Source organism: Erpetoichthys calabaricus, chromosome 13 (genome assembly GCF_900747795.2).
Source record: "Erpetoichthys calabaricus chromosome 13, fErpCal1.3, whole genome shotgun sequence".
Classification (NCBI taxonomy): Eukaryota; Metazoa; Chordata; class Cladistia; order Polypteriformes; family Polypteridae; genus Erpetoichthys; species Erpetoichthys calabaricus.
In genome coordinates, this window is record NC_041406.2 from 63,012,351 (window position 1) to 63,031,778 (window position 19,428).

General features: G+C 40.8%; 1 protein-coding gene across 3 annotated transcripts in view; it reads right to left on the bottom strand.

Moving 5' to 3' along the window:
• The window catches only part of ppp1r9a (protein phosphatase 1, regulatory subunit 9A), a 286,652-nt gene that overhangs the window by 54,996 nt on the left and 212,228 nt on the right, over window positions 1-19,428 (bottom strand). For all 3 annotated transcript variants that reach the window (XM_051935819.1, XM_051935816.1, XM_051935817.1), the window contains exons 9-11: window positions 14,555-14,784; window positions 14,355-14,451; window positions 8,179-8,359 (exon numbers count right to left, since the gene is read on the bottom strand). In XM_051935819.1, coding sequence (XP_051791779.1) covers window positions 8,179-8,359; window positions 14,355-14,451; window positions 14,555-14,784 — 508 coding nt within the window. The remainder of the gene's footprint in view (window positions 1-8,178; window positions 8,360-14,354; window positions 14,452-14,554; window positions 14,785-19,428) is intronic.

A 19,428-nucleotide genomic window follows, 5' to 3' on the forward strand; every position in this document is an offset into this window, starting at 1 on the left:
ACTTCTGCCAACCACCTACCTACACAAACATCTCATCTGCAGCTCATTTCACAGAGAGGAGCCACACTCTCCAACAGGAAATGTGAGCTGTAACACCAACAATTACCATTATATCTTAAACAACAGGCCTCTTGCCCATTATGATAGGCGGCCATGGACATTACCCAGCCAGGACGCCAGCTGGGTTGAAGGACCGGGGGAGAGAGCATCCACAAGACACTACCTTCCCCGGGACGCTAGACAGCAACCACCACAGATTCCCACAGGGCATGCTGGGAATTGGAGTTTGATGCAGCCCTGTTGGGTTTTGTGGGGGTCGCTAGGTGAAACTGCAGAGACGGTAGAGACCTGCTATATTGGGTTTCTATCACAGCACAGCAACACAGCACTCCATTTGGAGAGTCAGGTGGAAGAGGGACGAAGCTTGCTAGAGGAGTAGTGGAGGCAAAACAAGGAAAGGAAAGGAAAAAAGAAGGAGCTGTGTATTGGTGTGCTTGATGGTTTACCAGGGGTGTCGAACTCCGGTCCTGGAGGGCCGCAATGACTGCAGGTTTTCATTCTAACCACCTTCTTAATTAGTGACCTGTTTTTGCTGCTAATTAACTTCTTTTGCCTTAGATTTAATTAACTCGACTCAAAACCCTTAGTTCTTTCTATTTCCTTAATTAGCAGCCAAACAATAATGAGACACAAAATGAGAAAACAGATGACCAGCTAACCACATTACCTGAACATAAAGAAAGGTGAGGGTCTCGGTAAGGTTGATCTCTCAGGTCAATAATTACAAACAGAAAATCAACACTTTGGGAAATGTCTGCTGTAGCAGAATGAGAACAGCAGCAAGCTATGGAATTAAGTAACAGGTTTAATTACCAGCAAGAATTGGCTTCTCATTAAGAAACTGGTTGGAGTTTGAAACCCCAGTTTAGCTGGTCATCTGTTGGCTCGTTTCACGTCTCATTTCTGTTTGGCTGCCATTTAATGAAGAAACAAATCAATTCAGAGGACAGAATCCTTAAAAACAGGGCTATTTAAAAGGAAGGGAAAAGGAGTTAATTAGCAGTGAAAACGGGTCACTGATTAGGAAAAGGGTTAAAATGAAAACCGGCAGCCACTGCGGCCCTCCAGGCCTGGAGTTCGACACCTGTGGTTTATACTGTGCTTCTGTGGGGAGTGAAGGAAAAGCGCTTTCCCACTTGTAAATAAAATGTGTGCTGTGCTGGAACTCGTGTCTCTGCCTGTCTTTGTTGGGTTGAGGAGGCTGGAGTGCGCTGTGATGGTTCACACCATCAAAAAATCTTATTTCCTGCATATCTTTAGGAAGCCATCTACACAGGTGAAGCAGGGACAGGACTAGCAAACTATTTCAAGGAGCATGTTTGTGCCATTAAAATCAAAGACGCTTCTTTGATCATCTTCTCTAATGGCTGAGTTTTCACACCTACACTCACCTTCTCCTTCCATCCACCCTAGCTTTGTTACTTCGTTCCCATTTCTATACATGTTACCTGACATTTTCTCTTCAGTTGCATACATGAAGGCTAAACAGCTGAAACATTGTGTTTTTTACCTTCTTTCCTTTTCAGCATGTATGTAACCTTTTGCCTTTTTCTTTGCAGATGCATGCTGATGCAGACCTACATTCACTCCACTGGAGACTCTTTGCATATAACAACCACTCTGCATGCTCTATAAGACCTGAGCAGTGGCATAGACTGGTAAGATGGACAACACTTCTCACAAAAAAGAACATCCAAGCCTGTAAAAAGTTTGTGAGATGACACATCTACTCTAGTGGAAAAATATTTTAAAAACCAAGACAGAAATTTTGGGCCAGAATTCCAAAATTACTGTTATAGCAAAATTAAACTATGGGGCTCCTTCCCTTCAGCAGCAATGGGGACCCTGGTCATGACAAAGAGCAAAATATATAACTCCAAATATCAAAATATTCTGGAGCAAAATCTGCTGCCACCTGCCAGAAAGCTAAAATTAAAGAAAAAGAACAAGTTTGCCAAATTCACCAAGGAATGACTAAAAAAAAAAAGAAAATGAATGTTCTGAAATGACCCAGTCAGAACCAAGGCCTCAGTCCTGAAGAGGAAAATCGTACTTGTCAAAAGGGAGTTATACACAGGAGATCCCTTCTAAGATTGGCTGACCTTGAATGCTTCTGACAAGAAGACTGGAAAAAAATAGAAAATTAAGGTGTGCTAAGGTGATAGAGACCTAAAAAAGCAAACTTACTGCTGCAATCAAAGAAAAAAAGGCATTCATATAATATTAGTTAAAAAGAGTGGGCATGCTCACACAAACAAATCACTGAAAGTTTTTGTTTTATTTTTCAGAAAATGATTTATGTTTTACTTATATATAGTTAGTTATAAGGTCTTAATAAATAAAGAGTAAAAAAAAAAGAACTGACATGATTTGTCTTGATTTCAGACCTTACATCAATGAAGTTTAAAACTGCAGTAGGAGAGATATCTGTTGTGGCAGTGGCGGACACCTCGATGTTTTACATTAGTATTAATCCGATTTAGTTTATATTAGCCAATTGACTTCTTTTTGTTCACAAGAATGATTAGTTTAAGTCCTGTGGTTGGTTGGCACCCTGCCCGGGATTGGTTCCTGCCTTGTGCCCTGTGTTGGCTGGGATTGGCTCCAGCAGACCCCCGTGACCCTGTGTTCGGATTCAGCGGGTTGGAAAATGGATGGATGGATGATTAGTTGAAACACCCACCTCTCTTATACTACTAATCTATTGTAATTTAAAGTTGCTGAAAGCTATGTTGCAGTTTTTTTGCACTGCTTTAAACAAATACTAATGACAAAATGAAATAGAAAAAATATTTTATATTATGAAACAACATACATTACTCAGTATTTTTTCTATAATATAAACAGCAACCTTACAATTAAAAAAGTTCTAGGGCAACTTGAACAGCCCTGCCTTCTCATTTGCACATTAACTTTCAAATTTATAGCCCATCATATGAACAGTGTGACAGACGTCCAGGGACCTTGCCCCACCAGGATGCTGCGGGAAGGGAAGAACCGGGAGAAGGGCAGTATCTTCCCTGGAATGTAAGAGGGCAGCCACCCTGGATGGTATGGGGGCCCAACCCTGTGGAGCGACATGGCCACTGCCAGGCGACGCCTGAGCAGCTCCGGAATTGGGGTATGTAGCACTTCCACCACACCCGGTAGTGCTGCCAGATGTTAACTGGGGAGCACCTGGAGCACTTCCAGGTGCAGTATAAAGGAGGCCGCCTCACTCCACTTGGGGAGCCGGAGTTGGGTGGAAGAGGATGGAGCTTGCATGTGAGGAATGGAGGTGGCAGAAGAGAAAGAGCGTTATTATTGGTGATTTGCGCACTGTGTTATTGTGTTGTGCAATAAAACGTGTGTATTTTGGGACATTCTGTGTCTGCCTGTTTGTGTCCGGGTTAGAATAATACCACAACAGCAATAAATTAGGAATCTCTGCTCTGCCTTTAGAAAAGTTGACATAAAATTAAATCACAAATGCTGTATGATCTTCAAATAAAAAACATAAAATTGAGCACAATGCATTCTGTAAGGAAATACAACAAATTAATAACTTATAGTTATTAACTTATAGTTTTGTAAACTAAGACACTCACCCTTATTTCATGCAGTATACAATAGTGAATAAAGGTGTGTATGAGTTCCAGGTATGGGACCTTTTCACTAATTCTAATTGCCCTAACTCTAACTGGCAGCTGGCATTTAGCAATGGTGGATGTCAAGTTGACTATACCTGCAATAAACTCTGATACTGAGCAAAAACAATTACATTATAAAAATTCTGTCTTGCTTACTTATTAAAAATCCAATCTTATTTTTATAATGTCATTTTCAGGCACCATATATTCAAAGCATATTGAAAAACTGGAGCAGGGAAACATGCAAAGGACAATTAAAACCAGCCAGTATGGCAATGAGAAAAAAAGAATGTGGAACAGGATTTCACAAGACTTATATTCAGATGGAAGAAAGTGAACGATCCAAACTGAGCTCCCATCAAAACAAAATGTATTTCAGAAAGGAGCAGGTTGTGCTCTCTGCTAGTATTAAGTAAGAAAAAAAAGCAAATTGTGCAAACACATTCGTGCCTGTGACTTTTCAGCCGATAAAAGGGTTTGTGCAGCTTGCTCAAATACTTTGTTGACATGGCCATAAAAATCAACAGGTTTGTTTTAATTTAAATAAAAATCCTCTTTTGACAAAATTTAAATTACTATTATTTTTATTGAGAGGCTTGGACCGAATTCATTTGAAAAGAGTTCCTGTGGGAACTGAAAGGTCTTGTGCACTGCCCAACTGTGCATATATAACATACATAGACCCCAGAGCTGCACTGAGTTCTCAAGGTCGCTCCATAACTTTAGTTGCTTGTCTTGCTTGTGCTGTTGCTTGAATTACATGGCATTCTCTGTGAAACCATTGCAGCCTAGCTTGATTTGGGTGTCAAAATTAAAGTTTAAAACAAATCACCTTTGCAGTTGTCGTGTTGGTGTGCTTTTGTTAATTTTACAAAAAACAGATGTGACCGATGTGTTGGTTGAAGTTGTAACCCTGTTTAATAAAGCCCTTGAGACTCAAATCTGTCAAAAGTTAGGATAACTTCACAACTGCAGGTCAGATCTCCACATCCCAGGTAAAAAACATACACTGTAGTTTTTCAATAAAATGTTTATAAAGAAAATGTACCTAAATGGGAGTAAATATTTATAGGAAAAAGGAAAGATTATTTCTACACTGAAATGAAATGAAGTTAAGAGACAACATTTCTAATTACATTGAAATAAGTACAGTTAGTGTTTTTAGCAAATATATGTAAGTGCTCCATTTTGCTATGGTTTTGCTAGTTAGTAAAGCTTTTGGCAAAAACAACTGTGTACTTGCACCTTATGAATATATTCCCCTAAACTAAACAACATTTTAAAGTACGTTCCATTTTGCCTAACAAATAAATAAAAAGACAAAGAAGCATTCTTGAATTCAAAAACTGTAGTGAGATATTTCAGCTAGAAGATGGTATTTACATGAAAAATGTAATGTAAGATGAATCATTAATGTATACAATAGGAACATTTCCAGAAAAGAATAAGCGTATGGTGTTTAAATTTAATTTCTTTGAGTTCCAGAAGGTTTCACCATCAAGTAAAAACAAACAGTAAGATTAAATGGAATATGTCAGATTAATCATTTTCTTTTACCATATTAATATTAACACTAACATCTTTTATGCAGTAATTTGTATTTCACTCTTAACTACTCTCTATATATAAAATCCTAAGTCTAAAAGTGCAACGATTTTATGTGACTTTTAATGTCATGCTTTAAATGGGGCTTATTTGAAAACCTACATATATATGTTTGGTATCTTTCTTTCAGAATTTATCGAACTTTAATGAGATATTATTCGATTTTCAGATTCTTATTCCGTTTTTAAATTATAACCTAAAAAATATCAAGAACTCGCGTCCCGTGAGACGAGACTTTGTGCCAAAAGATTTAACCACGCCCGGGGCCAGAAATAAAAGACAAAGAGTAGGACAGCTGCTTTTAAATGTTTGAAAGCACCGTGCGAGATGCAGATCATGCAGCACAGCAGCAGCAGCAAGCCAGCAGCTGATCGAGCAAAGAGGAGGTAAAAAAAAAACTGTATTTGTTTCCCATTGTATCACCGTTTAAGGGGGTTTCGGAGGAGCGACCGCGTCTCCTTGGGGTGCGTTCAGCCCCCCCTCTTCACAATGCAAGCGGCAGAGACACGAAGTGGCTGGCGCATAGCGCAGGCTGGGGGGGGGTTGGCAAGCAAAGCAAGCAGGGGGACACCCCCTAGTATAATATAACAACAGTTCACACTATTAGTAGGGTTTTGGATAATGTATCTTCTCCACTGAGAACTAATTAAGTTAGATCAACAAAACACTGAAGAACATACACTGTATAGACACTGTGTGCAAATTAAAGAAATTTTCAGGTTAATCTTCACGATTCCAAACACCCTTTAAACCTCTGATAATGTTCTAGGAGTTCATTTCACACAATAATACTGGCAACATGAATTATTTATAAAGTATATTGAGTATAAAGTTTCAATGTCTTGAAATATGTGATGTAAAATCCTTAAGCATTCCTATTCTGGTATGTACCACATTTGATTTATAGGCTTAAAATTCCTTTATTCTAATCTTAAAAAACACTACACCTTCATACAATTTTAATTTTTACTTGCAAATTTAAAACATGTATTTACTTGACACACATAATATCAACTACTGTGTAGTGATTATTCAAATAAAATAAGCAAGCTTTAGAATAGTTATTATCAAAGCAGAGCACTACATATTCTTAAATTAGCTTATTTGTCATAGTTTACCCTGCTTTGTGCAAAGAAAAAAAGAAAAAGTTAAAAACTGTTCAACAGCGCATTCTCGAACCTACCAATTAAGAGTCATGAAAGGATAGAGCCTATCCTGGAAGCACAGGGTGCAAGGCAGGAAACAGCCCAGGACAGGACACAATTTCACTGCAGCTCCCCGTCACACCAACATGGGCCAATTTAGAGTCACTTGTCCACCTAACCAGCACATTTATTGGGATATGGGAAGAAAACGATGCAGACATGGATAGAACACACAGACAACAGCTGGGTGCAGGATTCATACTTCAGATGCTGGATTTGTAAGGTAGCAGTGCTACCCACTGCACCAATGTGCTACCCATTTATGTAAAGCAAATCCAAAAATAAATGAAGAAAATGTTTTAATATGACTATGAAGAGAAAGCATGTTTTGTTAACTTATATAAAGAAAAACTGATGACACCTTGCATTCTTGCAATTTAACCACTTGACTGAATTTTCACTACATCTTGCAATGCCACCACAGATCCAAATGACGTCCAGAACCAGATTTTACAAAGTAACGTATTTCCATGCACATTGTTAAATGTAGTTGAGCTTTAAATACTATGTTGTATCTATCGATGTTCTGTTCTGTGTATTGTATTGTATTGTATTGACCCCCTTCTTTTGACACCCACTGCACGCCCAATCTACCTGGAAAGGGGTTTCTCTTTGAACTGCCTTTCCCAAGGTTTCTTCCATTTTTCCCTACAAGATTTTTTTTTTGGGAGTTTTTCCTTGTCTTTTTAGAGAGTCAAGGCTGGGGGGCTGTCAAGAGGCAGGGCCTGTTAAAGCCCATTGCGGCACTTCTTGTGTGATTTTGGGCTATACAAAAATAAACTGTATTGTATTGTATTGTATTGTATTGTATTGTATTGTATAACAATATATAGATAATAGACAGGTTGGAGGTAATAAGCAGTGAAAAGCAAACCAATGATGGAACCAAATAAAGATGGCGTTAAGCTAATAGACCTAAGGAAAACACAAAATTTGAAGTCTGTAGCTTAAAAAACTAAAAACTGTAAACCAAATGATTACAACAAAGCACTCAACAGATAAGCATAAATGATTAAAGAGCTTGCTTAAATAACATACATAATTAACACAGCCTTCACATCCAATCTCTGCAGCCACTAACTGTCATTCCAGGCAAGCGTCAAATGTAAGGATATTGCCTGCCTTAAAAAGTTTAGGCCATTTCGTAAGGATGCCTTGTGGTTGGCTTCCCCTACTCAGAGCACATCCCACTCGGCAGAGAACCTGTGACACACCCAGGACACACTGGGGGGGAAATATCTCTTGGCTGGCTTGGGAACACCTGGGAATTCCCCAGGAAGAGCTGTACTCTGTAGTTGGGGAGGGAAGTCTGGGCTGGCCTACTACCAGGAAAAAGTAGTGAGACGATTAAGTAAAAATTTTAGGGTTTCCCCTACCCTCTTCAACAATTTGTAAGCTTATTATATGGCAATTGAAATGTATTAATTTGAATGTTTTTGGTATTGATTAGAAAAACCTCTAAAGTGTCAAAGTTAAAATAACAGTGAACTTAAGGATGCCTAAAATTGTTAGTAGAAATGCAAAATAAAAACAAGAGTATGTATCACTTTAAATTACTATCAAATCTCATATGAAGATTGAACTTTTGTTATTAAGCATCCATGCATTACAATGTGCATTTTCTAATTAGATGCCCTAGCACATAAAATGGTAAAATTCCTCCTTAAGTGAATACTCACCTCCACTGGGACCTGCCTGGGATGATTTGTCTGTTCCTTCCAGGCTTTCAACTGTGTCTCCTATATAAGCTCGTCCAATTATACTATGACAGGAACTGCTTTCAGTGATATTATTGTTATTGTTCACCTGAGTCCCATTTAGCTTCATCAGCTTAAAAAGCTCTTCTTCCAAATCTGTTATCTACAAGCAAAGTGCACCACTGATGTAAAAGACAGCCAGAAGGCTTTCAATAGATTATAAACAATTCTTAACAATTGCTAAGGTCTCTAAAAAGAAAAACGTATTGCTAAAAACTGAGACAATATGACAGTAAACTTTATGAAAAATAGTGTGTTAAATGTAGAGGAAATGTTCAATTATTAATTATAAATAAAAAATCATTGTAACTTTTCAGCTGTACTATGTCAGATTTGTGTATGAAATAATTGATAAGATAAATATATACTATTTTCAAAACTTAATGTTATGAAGTAAAATATTTGTGCTTAAGGCAAAGTGTGTCAATCCAATAGTAACTGTTAGTAACTGCTTTTAGCATACTGTACTGTATAATGAAATTTAGGAAAAAATGTATAGCATATAAAGTATATATAATGTATATTTATATTGTCATGGACGGAACGCCTGGGCTGGTATCCCTGACAGGATGAGTCCCAGTCCATTACCTTGGTGGGAGGGCAGGAGAAAGAAAAGGCAGGACACTTCCTGTTTTGCCATGAGGCTGGCATGAGAAGCCAACAATTTGTGGAGTGTGTCAGCATCCCAGCAAGGGTGGATAAAGGACCCTTACCTGGACAGGAGCACAACATAATGGAGCAATCAGAGAGGACTCTGTACACTAGATGGCAGCATCCTTGAACCTTGGTAACCAAATGAACACCTGCAGGACATGCTGGGAACTATAGTGCTGTGGAGAAACTCTATTGGATTCCATGGGTGCTGCCAGGGGATGCTGCAGGGATTTATGATCCCTACATTTAGGGAGTCCTGCTTTACCTGGAAATATTTCCAACGGGATATGCCCTTCCACCACAAGTACTCCCGGGTCGTTGATAAAAGGTGTCGCTCTGCCTCACTCAGGTCAGTTGGAGTTGGTTATTATATCAAAAAGTAGCCTCTCTTAAGGTAATTATAATAAATCTTTTATTTGAACCTGCAATTTGTGTTTGTGCAGTTATGTCTGGGGTGCTGCAACACCCCCTAGTAGTAACTATTATATATATATTATATATATTATATTATATTATACTAGCCAACCCGCGGCGTAACATACGCCGCATAATTATGTATTGATGGGTGAACACTTGCTGAACGACACAGTTGTCCAAATGGGGTGGGTTTGTGGATACCACTGTGAGTGAATGAAAAGATGGACCTCTGGAGAGAGCAACATACAATTGTCCGTGACTGAAAGCGGGATCGTCTGTGACGATGGAGGCCACGCTGGTGAAAGTTACTTTGTTGGCAGGGATAAGTTTCAGCACTTGTTCATTAAGGTGTAGCGAGTCTTCGTTGTTGACGCTTAATATAGCTTGCGTACTGAGTTGTTCCGGAGTCACAGTTGAGAAACACGTTTTTAATGTCTTTTAAGCACAGGGAAAAAAATTAACATGTGAAACATCTGTAATGTAATAATCCACCAAGAAAAGTAACATTGCAACAATGCACGCTACGATCCGATCGCTGTAAACAGAAGTGAAAACAAAATCGAGGCCGGTGCATTCTTTAACTGCCTTGTAGCGCAATGGTAGTGCTATTGTTTTGCAGTAAGGAGACTGTGGAAGATTTTGGGTTCGCTTCCCGGTTTCTCCGTGTGGATAGCGCTTTGAATACTGAAAACACCGGTATATCAATGTAATGAAGTATTATTATTCTTATGCGTCCAGCACTCTCTCTCTCGCGCACCTGTATGCGTGTGTGTGTCACTCGCTCTCTCTCGCTGCACGTGTTCCTGCAGGCATACCAGTAAGTGAATGAAAAGATGGAACTCTGGAGAGAGCAACATACAACTGTCCGTGACTGAAAACTGGTTTTGGCAGATACATTCACATCTTTTTGAAAGTTTGGCCCTGTGCCTTATTAATTGTCATTGCAAAGGCAAATCTAACAGGAAATTGTCTTTGCTCAGATGCACGCGCAGGCTCTCTCTCAGCAGCACAGGAGCCTCCCCCTCTGTCTCTCAGAAGCAGGCGAGCTCTCTCTCTCTCTGTAACATTGCAGCAGTTGTATAAACACTTTTTTTTTTAAATGAGTTTTAAGCACAGGGGGAAAAAAAGGAACATTTGAACAAATCCGAACATTATTTAAAAGCCAACCAAGATAGTAACATTGCAGGAGTTCACCATTTTTAATCAGGCGACTGACAGTAGTGGAGTCAGGCACAGAGAAGGTCAGCTGCTGAGAAAGCGTCTCAACTGTTGCAGGGCGGTGAAGCAGGTGAGACGCTAATGAAAAAGAGGCACAGGGCTTATTGGTTTTTAAAGACTGCTTCCTTCATTGTGTTTTAACCTCAGTTTTAAAGGATTGCGCGGCTCTCTCTCTCTCGGGCTGCCTGTGTGTGCCTCTGTCTCTCTCTCACGCTGCCTGTGTGTGCCTCTGTGTGAACCAAGGTTCCACTGAGGTTGACTAATGAAAAGTCAACGTGGCTCAGAGCTGCAAGTGGACTGTGGCACAGACAAATAGAAATGACGGCATGTTTTCCTAGGCGTCGCGTCCGAGTTGGTGGGTGTGGCTCTGTGATTTTTTCGTCGTATCCAATGGTCTAAGAGTTGGTGGGCGTGGCTCCTTCCTGTGTGCGCCATTGGCATCTTACTTGTCGGCGGTTTAGTGAATCCACGCCCCTTCCGGCGTGCTTTCCATGGGTGGCTACTTGTCTCCCAGCTTAGTGAATTATATATATACTAGCCAACCCGCGGCGTACCATACGCCGCATAATCAGGCCGCTTTTTTAATGATTTTTAAGCACAGGGAAAAAATTAACATTTGAAAAATCCGGAGGAGAGGGGAAGGACGCCCATTACGCCCCATCCGTCATGCTAGTCTGCTGATTTCTCGTTCAGTAACCTGTGAGTAGTGATGGGCGGGGTGAAGCCTCGCGAAGCATCAACACGTTTGAAGCAATTGTGTCGGAAATCGTATCAAAGCTTCGAAGCATTTGACACTCACCTCTCTCGTGACACCTCCTGGCCATTTTCATTAACGTTACAGAAACTTATGATACACTTCAATGACGTCTGTTAAAAGTCGTATTGCTTTTATTTTTTCGTAGCTACAGACTGACAACGAAGAGAAGGGTTCGTCAGCAGCTTGTAGTGTGTGATGTCTAAAAAATATAAATATAACTAACGCCGACAGGCAGAATGCACTATACGATAGCAAGAGTTAAACAAAATAAGACGCCTCACCTCATGCATTCCCAGCTCTTTCAATTAGTATTTACTTTTGCATTGTATCATTATAATCACTCCTGTTATTATTATTATAATTAACCCTGATCTTTTCTTGAGATCACATTTAATAGCCTTAAATGTTTTCTTTGGTCTGTCTTAATTAAAACGGAGTAGACAGAAAATAAAGGTTTATCCCTGTACTTTGCCATGATATAGGTAAGCACATTTGAGAAAGAAAATGTGAAATCCTTAAATCACAGATGTCATTATTCGATCAAGTATTAAAATCTGCAGTGCTTCGAAAGCTCAACACAGTGTCGAAACCTGAGTATCGAGCGGCCCATCACTACCTGTGAGTCACGTAGAGTTTTCATTGTTGTTTGCGGTTCTGGCCGCTTTTCGCATACTGAGTTGTTCCGGAGTCACAGTTGAGAAACAGTTTTTTAATGTGTTTTAAGCACAGGGGAAAAATGAACATGTGTCCCGGTGCATTCTTTAACTGCCTTGTGGCGCTGTAGTAGTACGGATGCTTTGTAGTAAGGAGACAGTGGAAGATTGTGGGTTCGCTTCCCGGTTCCTCCCTGTGTGGATAGCAAATTATCCGCAACAAACAAACTGTTTTACACGCTGCAAACCAATCCGCGCCGCTTTTTCAATGTTTTTTAAGCAGAGGGAAAAAAATGAACATTTGCAAAATCCGTAACGCTGCTTTCAGTAAGTACAATGCACACACGTTTAATTTGCCAGCTGTCTTTTCTGGTTTGGGCCGCTTTTGCAGTGTTATCTCTTGTGTATATTATATCTTGAAATCCTTCAAGTTGCTAATTAACTAACTAACACCCACCCACTCAGCGTGTGTGAAAAAAATGCACCTGTTCTTTCATCATTTTGTTGCAGCAATATACATTGTGTTTCCACTCAGCGCGGAGGCGCGCATTCATCTCGGATTATTACATCCTGCTAGACTAATCTGCTACATGGCTGCATTTGAAAAACCGACTTATCCCGGATGAGTTTCACCGGCATTAATGATTAGGAATCTGGTTGGAACAAAACCCTGCATCCACAGGGGTTCACCAGGACCGAGTTTGGGAAACACTGCTGAACACAGACGAAACCGACTCAGGTGAGGAGTTGGGGCGGGCAAAGTGGTTGCAGCTATTGATTATTCAGTGTTGTTTGCCTGGGTGTCTGATCTGCTCAACAGGATCATAAATAAAAGGAAAACAATGTGAAGGCAATGTCACAGGTGATCCTGTGGTATAGCGGGTCCACAGCTCCCCTTCAAAAGCCCATTTTTAAATAAATAATCATCGCACTCACAGTGTAGCGAGGGGCATGGAAGTGTGGCTGAAAAGGTTTCCGGGTAGATTCATGCTTCGGGTATTTCTCCCCTGTGCAGTGTGTGAGCGAGTGAGGAGAGAGAGAGAAAGCCGGTACGTTAGAGTGAGCGAGAGCAGGCTCGAAGGCAATGTGTTCCTGTGGTATAGCGGGTCCATAGCTCCCCTTCAAAAGGCCATTTTTAATCAGGCGACTGACAGTAGTGGAGTCAGGCACAGAGAAGGTCAGCTGCAGAGAGAGCGTCTCGACTGTTGAAGGGCCTGAAGTAGGTGAGACGCTAATGAAAAAGAGGCACAGGGCTTATTGGTTTTTAAAGACTGCTTCCTTCATTGTGTTTTAACTTCAGTTTTAAAGGATTGCGCGGCTCTATCTTGCACTGCCTGTGTGTGCGCCTCTGTCTCTCTCTGGCGTTGCCTCTGTGTGTGTGTGTGTGTGTGCCTCTGTCTCTCTGGCACTGCCTCTGTGTGTGCCTCTGTCTCTCTGGCGCTGCCTGTGTGTGCGCGACTCTCTCTCTCGCGCTGCCTGTGTGTGCCTCTGTCTCTCTCTGGCGCTGCCTCTGTGTGAACCAAGGTTCCACTGAGGTTGACTAATGAAAAGTCAACGTGGCTCAGAGCTGCAAGTGGGCTGTGGCACAGACAAACAGAAATGACGGCATGTTTTCCGAGGCGTCGCGTCCGAGTTGGTGGGCGTGGCTCTGTGATTTTTTCGTCGTAGCCAATGGTCTAAGAGTTGGTGGGCGTGGCTCCTTCCTGCGTGCGCCATTGGCGTCTTACTTGTCGGCGGTTTAGTGAATCCACGCCCCTTCCGGCGTGTTTTCCATGGGTGGCTACTTGTCTCCCGGCTTAGTGAATTATATATATATATATATATATATATAGATAAGCGGGAGACAATGGATGGATGGATGGATATATATATATATATATATATATATATATATATATATATATATATATATACACACAGTATATATGATGCAAAGAATAATTCAAAAATTTCACATAAAAATGCTTTGATGTTTGAGGTCTACAAGTTCAGAAATATGTGGCATATCATTTCCTGCTGCTTCCTCACAGCTCAATGGTCCTGGGCTGAAATAATAATAAGATTTTCTTTATGTAATTTCAGGCTTTCTTTCCTTTTCTCAAACACTGTACAGTATGTGTAGATTTTGTTGATTTGTTACTAAAAAAGCTCTGGGTGTGTGTATTATTTCCTTGTGTCCAATGCTGCTTGGATTTGCTCTTCAGCAGGCCTGGACTGGATAAAGCAAGTTAGTAAATTGACAAATGGATGAAAGGTCAGAATTCAATGACTACTGAGTGTTTCTGAATGCACTTAATCACATTTGTGGCATACCTCCTTCCATACAATTGTAGCGTATAATGTAGAAGATGTAAAAAGTTGTCAATGGGAAGCATTCCTTTAAAACTCATTAATATTACCCTTGCTTGTAAAATCTGTATCTCTGTCAAGTGGGATTTTTCAGTATCTTCAAACTTCTTCCTTTCAGCTTCTTCTCGTTTTATAAAATCAATTTCCCTGCCAGAGAAATCAAGCTGTTAAAATCTGACACATCAATGTGACATACAACTTAAAGAACAGTAAACTAAACTAAAAAAACGTCATTCACAACAATTCTTACTTTTGCTGAAAGTCCTTTATAAGCTTCTTAGCCTTGTTGTATTTTTTTTCTAAGGCTTGATATTGACTTTGAGTTTCTTTCAGGTGCTCATTCACAGTATGGCAAAGAGACTGAGCTTCAATCCAGTAACTCTCAAGTTTCAGCATCCGGTCTTTGTTTCCTTCAATGCTCTTTTGCAATTGAGATTTTTCATGTTCCCATCGAACCTTCTCATTTTCTACTGCCTGAAGCTAATAAGAGAAAGCCATTATTAAAAATAAGGAAGCGATTCATTGTTTAGATTAATAAATTGGCAAGCAAACAAAGAAGCACATTCTGTACAGTGTCATTGGTTTAAACAGCATGGTATACAGTATGTCCTGCACCCTTAGAAGACAACTAGATTCATTTTAAAGCTATATATTTTTTCATGGAAGTATAAGCACTAGCATAATGCAAAAGCCAGAAGCAAAAAACCAACGATATAAATAGAAGAGCTAATCATTACTACAGGGGAAAAACCCAGCCACAGGGGATGCACAAACAAGTGCGTTTCTTTGTGTCAGTCCCAAGCTCGGATAAATGGGGAGAAATATGTCAGGAATAGCATCCAGTGTAAAATTTTTCCAGATCACCATGCGGACATCAATACAGATTTCCATACCGGATCAGTCATGTCACTGGTTAACAATGACTGCCACCAGTACTGTTAGCCAACAGGGTGCTGCTGGAAATTGGGCTACTGCTGGCTGAAGAAGGAGAAGAAGGGGGGTGGGGGGGAGATGTGTCTGGAGGAAAGAGGAGAGGAGGAAGGTAAAGAGAGTGGAACGGAGGGTAAGAAATGTGAATGTTGGCAGCATGACTGGTAAGGGGAGAGAGTTAGCCGATATGATGGAGAGAAGGAAGGTTGATATATTGTGTGTGCAAGAGACTAAATGGAAGGGGTGTAAGGCCAGGTGGATCGGAGGTGGATTCAAATTGTTCTATCATGGTGTGGATGGGAGGAGAAATGGGGTAGGGATTATTCTGAAGGAGCAGTATGTCAAGAGTGTTTTGGAATTAAAACAGTGTCAGACAGAGTAATGATTATGAAGCTGGAAATTGGAACTGTGGTGATGAATATTGTTAGTGCATATGCCCCACAAATTGGGTGTGCGATGGATGAGAAAGAAGATTTCTAGAGTGAGTTGGATGAGGTGATGGACAGTGTATCCAAAGTACAGAAAGTGGTGATTGGAGCGGATTTCAATGGACATGTTGGTGAAGGGAACAGAAGAGATGAGGAGGTGATGGATAGGTATGGTGTCAAGGAGAGGAATGAAGGAAGAAGGTCAGATGTTAGTGGATTTGGCGAAAAAGGATGGGCATGGCTGTGGTGAATATGTATTTTAAGAAGAGAGAGGAACATAGGGGGACATACAAGAGTGGAGGAAGATACATACAGGTAGATTATATCCTATGCAGAATAGTCAATCTGAAGGAGATTAAAGACTGCAAAGTGGTAGCAGAGAAAGTGTAGTTAGACAGCATAAAATGGTGGTCTGTAGGATGACGTTGGAGATCAAGAAGAGGAGGAGGGTCAGGACAGAGCCAAGGATCATATGGTGGAAGTTGTAAAAGGAAGAATGCAAAGTTGAGTTTAGGGAGGAGGTAAGACAGGCACTGGGTGGCAATGAAGAGTTACCGAACAGCTAGGCAACTACAGCAGAAGTAGGAAGGGTGACAGCAAGAAGGGTGCTTGGCGTGACATCTTGACAGAGGAAGGAGATGGAATGGGGAAGTACAGGAGAGTATACAGAGGAAGAGGATGGCGAAGAAGAAATGGCATAGTCAGAGAGATGCAAAAAGTAGACAAGAGTACAAGGAGATAAGGCGCAAGGTGAAGAGAGAGGTGGAGAACGCTAAAGAAAAGGTGTATGATGAGTTGGATGAGAGGTTGGACACTAAAGAGGAAGAAAAAGACCTGTACCAAATGGCTAGACAGAGGGACCGAGCTGGGAAAGATGTGCAGCAGGTTAGGGCGATAAAGGATAAAGATGGAAACATACTCACAAATGAGGAGGGTGTGTTGAGAAGATGGAAAGAGTACTTTGAGAGGCTGATGAATGAATAGAATGGGAGAGAAAGAAGGTTGGATGATGTGGAGATAGTGAATCAGGAAGTGCAATGGATTAGCAAGGAAGAGGTAAGGGCAGCTATGAAGAGGATGAAGAATGAAAAGGCTGTTGGTCCAGATGACATACCTGTGGAAGCATGCAGGTGTTTAGGAGAGATGGCAGTGGAGTTTTTAACCAGATTGCTTACTGGAATCTTGGAAAGTAAGAGGATGCCTGAGGAGTGGAGAAGAAGTGTACTGGTGCCGATATTTAAGAATAAGGGGGATGTGCAGAACTGTAGTAACTATAAGGGGATACAATTGATGAGCCACAGCATGAAGTTATGGAAGGAGTAGTGGAAGCTAGGTTAAGAAGGGAGGTGATGATTAGTGAGCAGCAGCATAGTTTCATGCCAAGAAAGAGCACCACAGATGCAATATTTGCTCTGAGGATGTTCATAGAAAAATACAGAAAAGGCCAGAAGGAGTTGCATTGCGTGTGGACCTGAAGGAAGCATCTGACAGGGTGCCTCGAGAAAAGCTGCGGCATTGTATGAGGAAGTCGGGAGTGGCAGAGAAGTATGTAAGAGTTTTACAGGATTTGTATGAGGGAAGTGTGACAATGGTGAGGTCTGTGGTTGGAGTGACGGATGCATTCAATGTAGAGATGGAATTACATCAGGGATCGGCTCTGAGCCCTTTCTTATTTGCAATGGTGATGGACAAGTTGACAGATGAGATTAGACAGGAGTCCCCTTGGACTATGATGTTTGCTGATGACATTGTGATCTGTAGTGAGAGTAGGGAGCAGGTTGAGGACAGACTGGAGAGGTGGAGATATGCTCTAGAGAGGTGAGGAATGAAGGTCAGTAGGAACAAGACAGAATTCATGTGTTTAAATGAAAGGGAGGTCAGTGGAATGGTGAGGATGCATGTAGCAGAGTTGGCAAAGGTGGATGAGTTTAAATACTTGGGATTAACAGTACAGAGTAATGGGGATTGTGGAAGAGAGGTGAAAAAGAGAGTGCAGGCAGGGTGGAATGGGTAGAGAAGAGTGACAGGAGTAATTTGTGACAGACGGGTATCAGCAAGAGTGAAAGGGAAGGTCTACAGGACGGTAGTGAGACCAGCTATGTTATATGGGTTGGAGACGGTGGCACTGACTAGAAAGCAGGAGACAGAGCTGGAGGTGGCAAAGTTAAAGATGCTAAGATTTGCATTGGGTGTGACAAGGATGGACAGGATTAGAAATGAGTACATTAGAGGGTCGGCTCAGAGAGGTAAGATTGAGTTGGTTTGGACATGTGCAGAGGAGAGATGTTGGGTATATTGGGAAAAGGATGTTAAATATAGAGCTGCCAGGTAAGAGGAAAAGAGGAAGGCCTAAGAGGAGATTTATGGATGTGGTGAGAGAGGACATGAAAGTGATGGATGTGACAGAGCAAGATGTAGAGGACAGGAAGATATGGAAAAAGATGATCCATTGTGGCAAGTCCTAATGGGAGGAGCCGAAAGAAAAAGAAGAAGTAGTAAACTGCCAATCTTCTTTCATGGCAAAGACAATAGCAGAAAACATAGTGTTCATCCTTTTTGAAGAATCATTTTTTGTAATCTTTTTTTATCAAGAAAGTTAAAAAAGCAGGGCGGCACGGTGGCGCAGTGGGTAGCGCTGCTGCCTCGCAGTTGGGAGACCTGGGTTCGCTTCCCGGGTCCTCCCTGTGTGGAGTTTGCATGTTCTCCCCGTGTCTGCGTGGGTTTCCTCCCACAGTCCAAAGACATGCAGGTTAGGTGGATTGGCGATTCTAAATTGACCCTAGTGTGTGCTTGGTGTGTGAGGGTGTGTGTGTGTGTATCCTGTGGTGGGTTGGCACCCTGCCCGGGATTGGTTCCTGCCTTGTGCCCTGTGTTGGCTGGGATTAGCTCCAGCAGACCCCCGTGACCCTGTGTTCGGATTCAGCGGGTTGGAAAATGGATGGATGGATGGATGGATGGAAGTTAAAAAAGCTAGCTTTGTAAATGTAAATGATAAGACAATAACACATCTCTCTCTTAATTGACCCAGAAATCCGCTCATTATCACTACATGACTCAGAGATGCTTCTGAAACGCTAAGGAAGGTGAATAGCAATAAGACAAGGAAGGACAAATAAAAGTGCAAAATTATTCTTTCGTCACATGAAACCACATCAGAGACTTGTTGAATAGTACAGACAACTAATTTCATATTTTAATTGCTTTTATATTTTTTATACTTTTATATTTTAGATGTAACGTAAGAATATAGATGAATAAATGACTTTCTGAGTAAGGAGGTATCTGTACTTGATTTGGAGGCCTTTTAAGTTACTGTACTTATAAACATGAATTTAGGATGCACTTTCTCCCTTTTAATATCTGTGGCTTATGTTTATAATCCAATGACATGCATATTTATAACCCCTATCACACTAATATTCAGATAGCAACATTCAAATGAAAACACATTAAACTACGGAGACCACAGAAAGTATGCTAATATTATCTAATTCTAAATAGTCGTTCCCATCATGGCAACAAATTAATTTCTTTTTACTCAACTTTATATACAGTAGATGCCTAATACTGAACTGTATACTCAGAGGCAAAGAAACCAGGACCTGAAAATCATAAATATGACACTGAAAGATGCTTAATCAAATGTTAATCTGAATAACATTTACACACCAAACTCATTTTAATTTACACTACCATGATATTAAAATGTAATATCTTCTGAATTACAGGACAGAATAGCAAAACATCAGTCTATACACATATAATA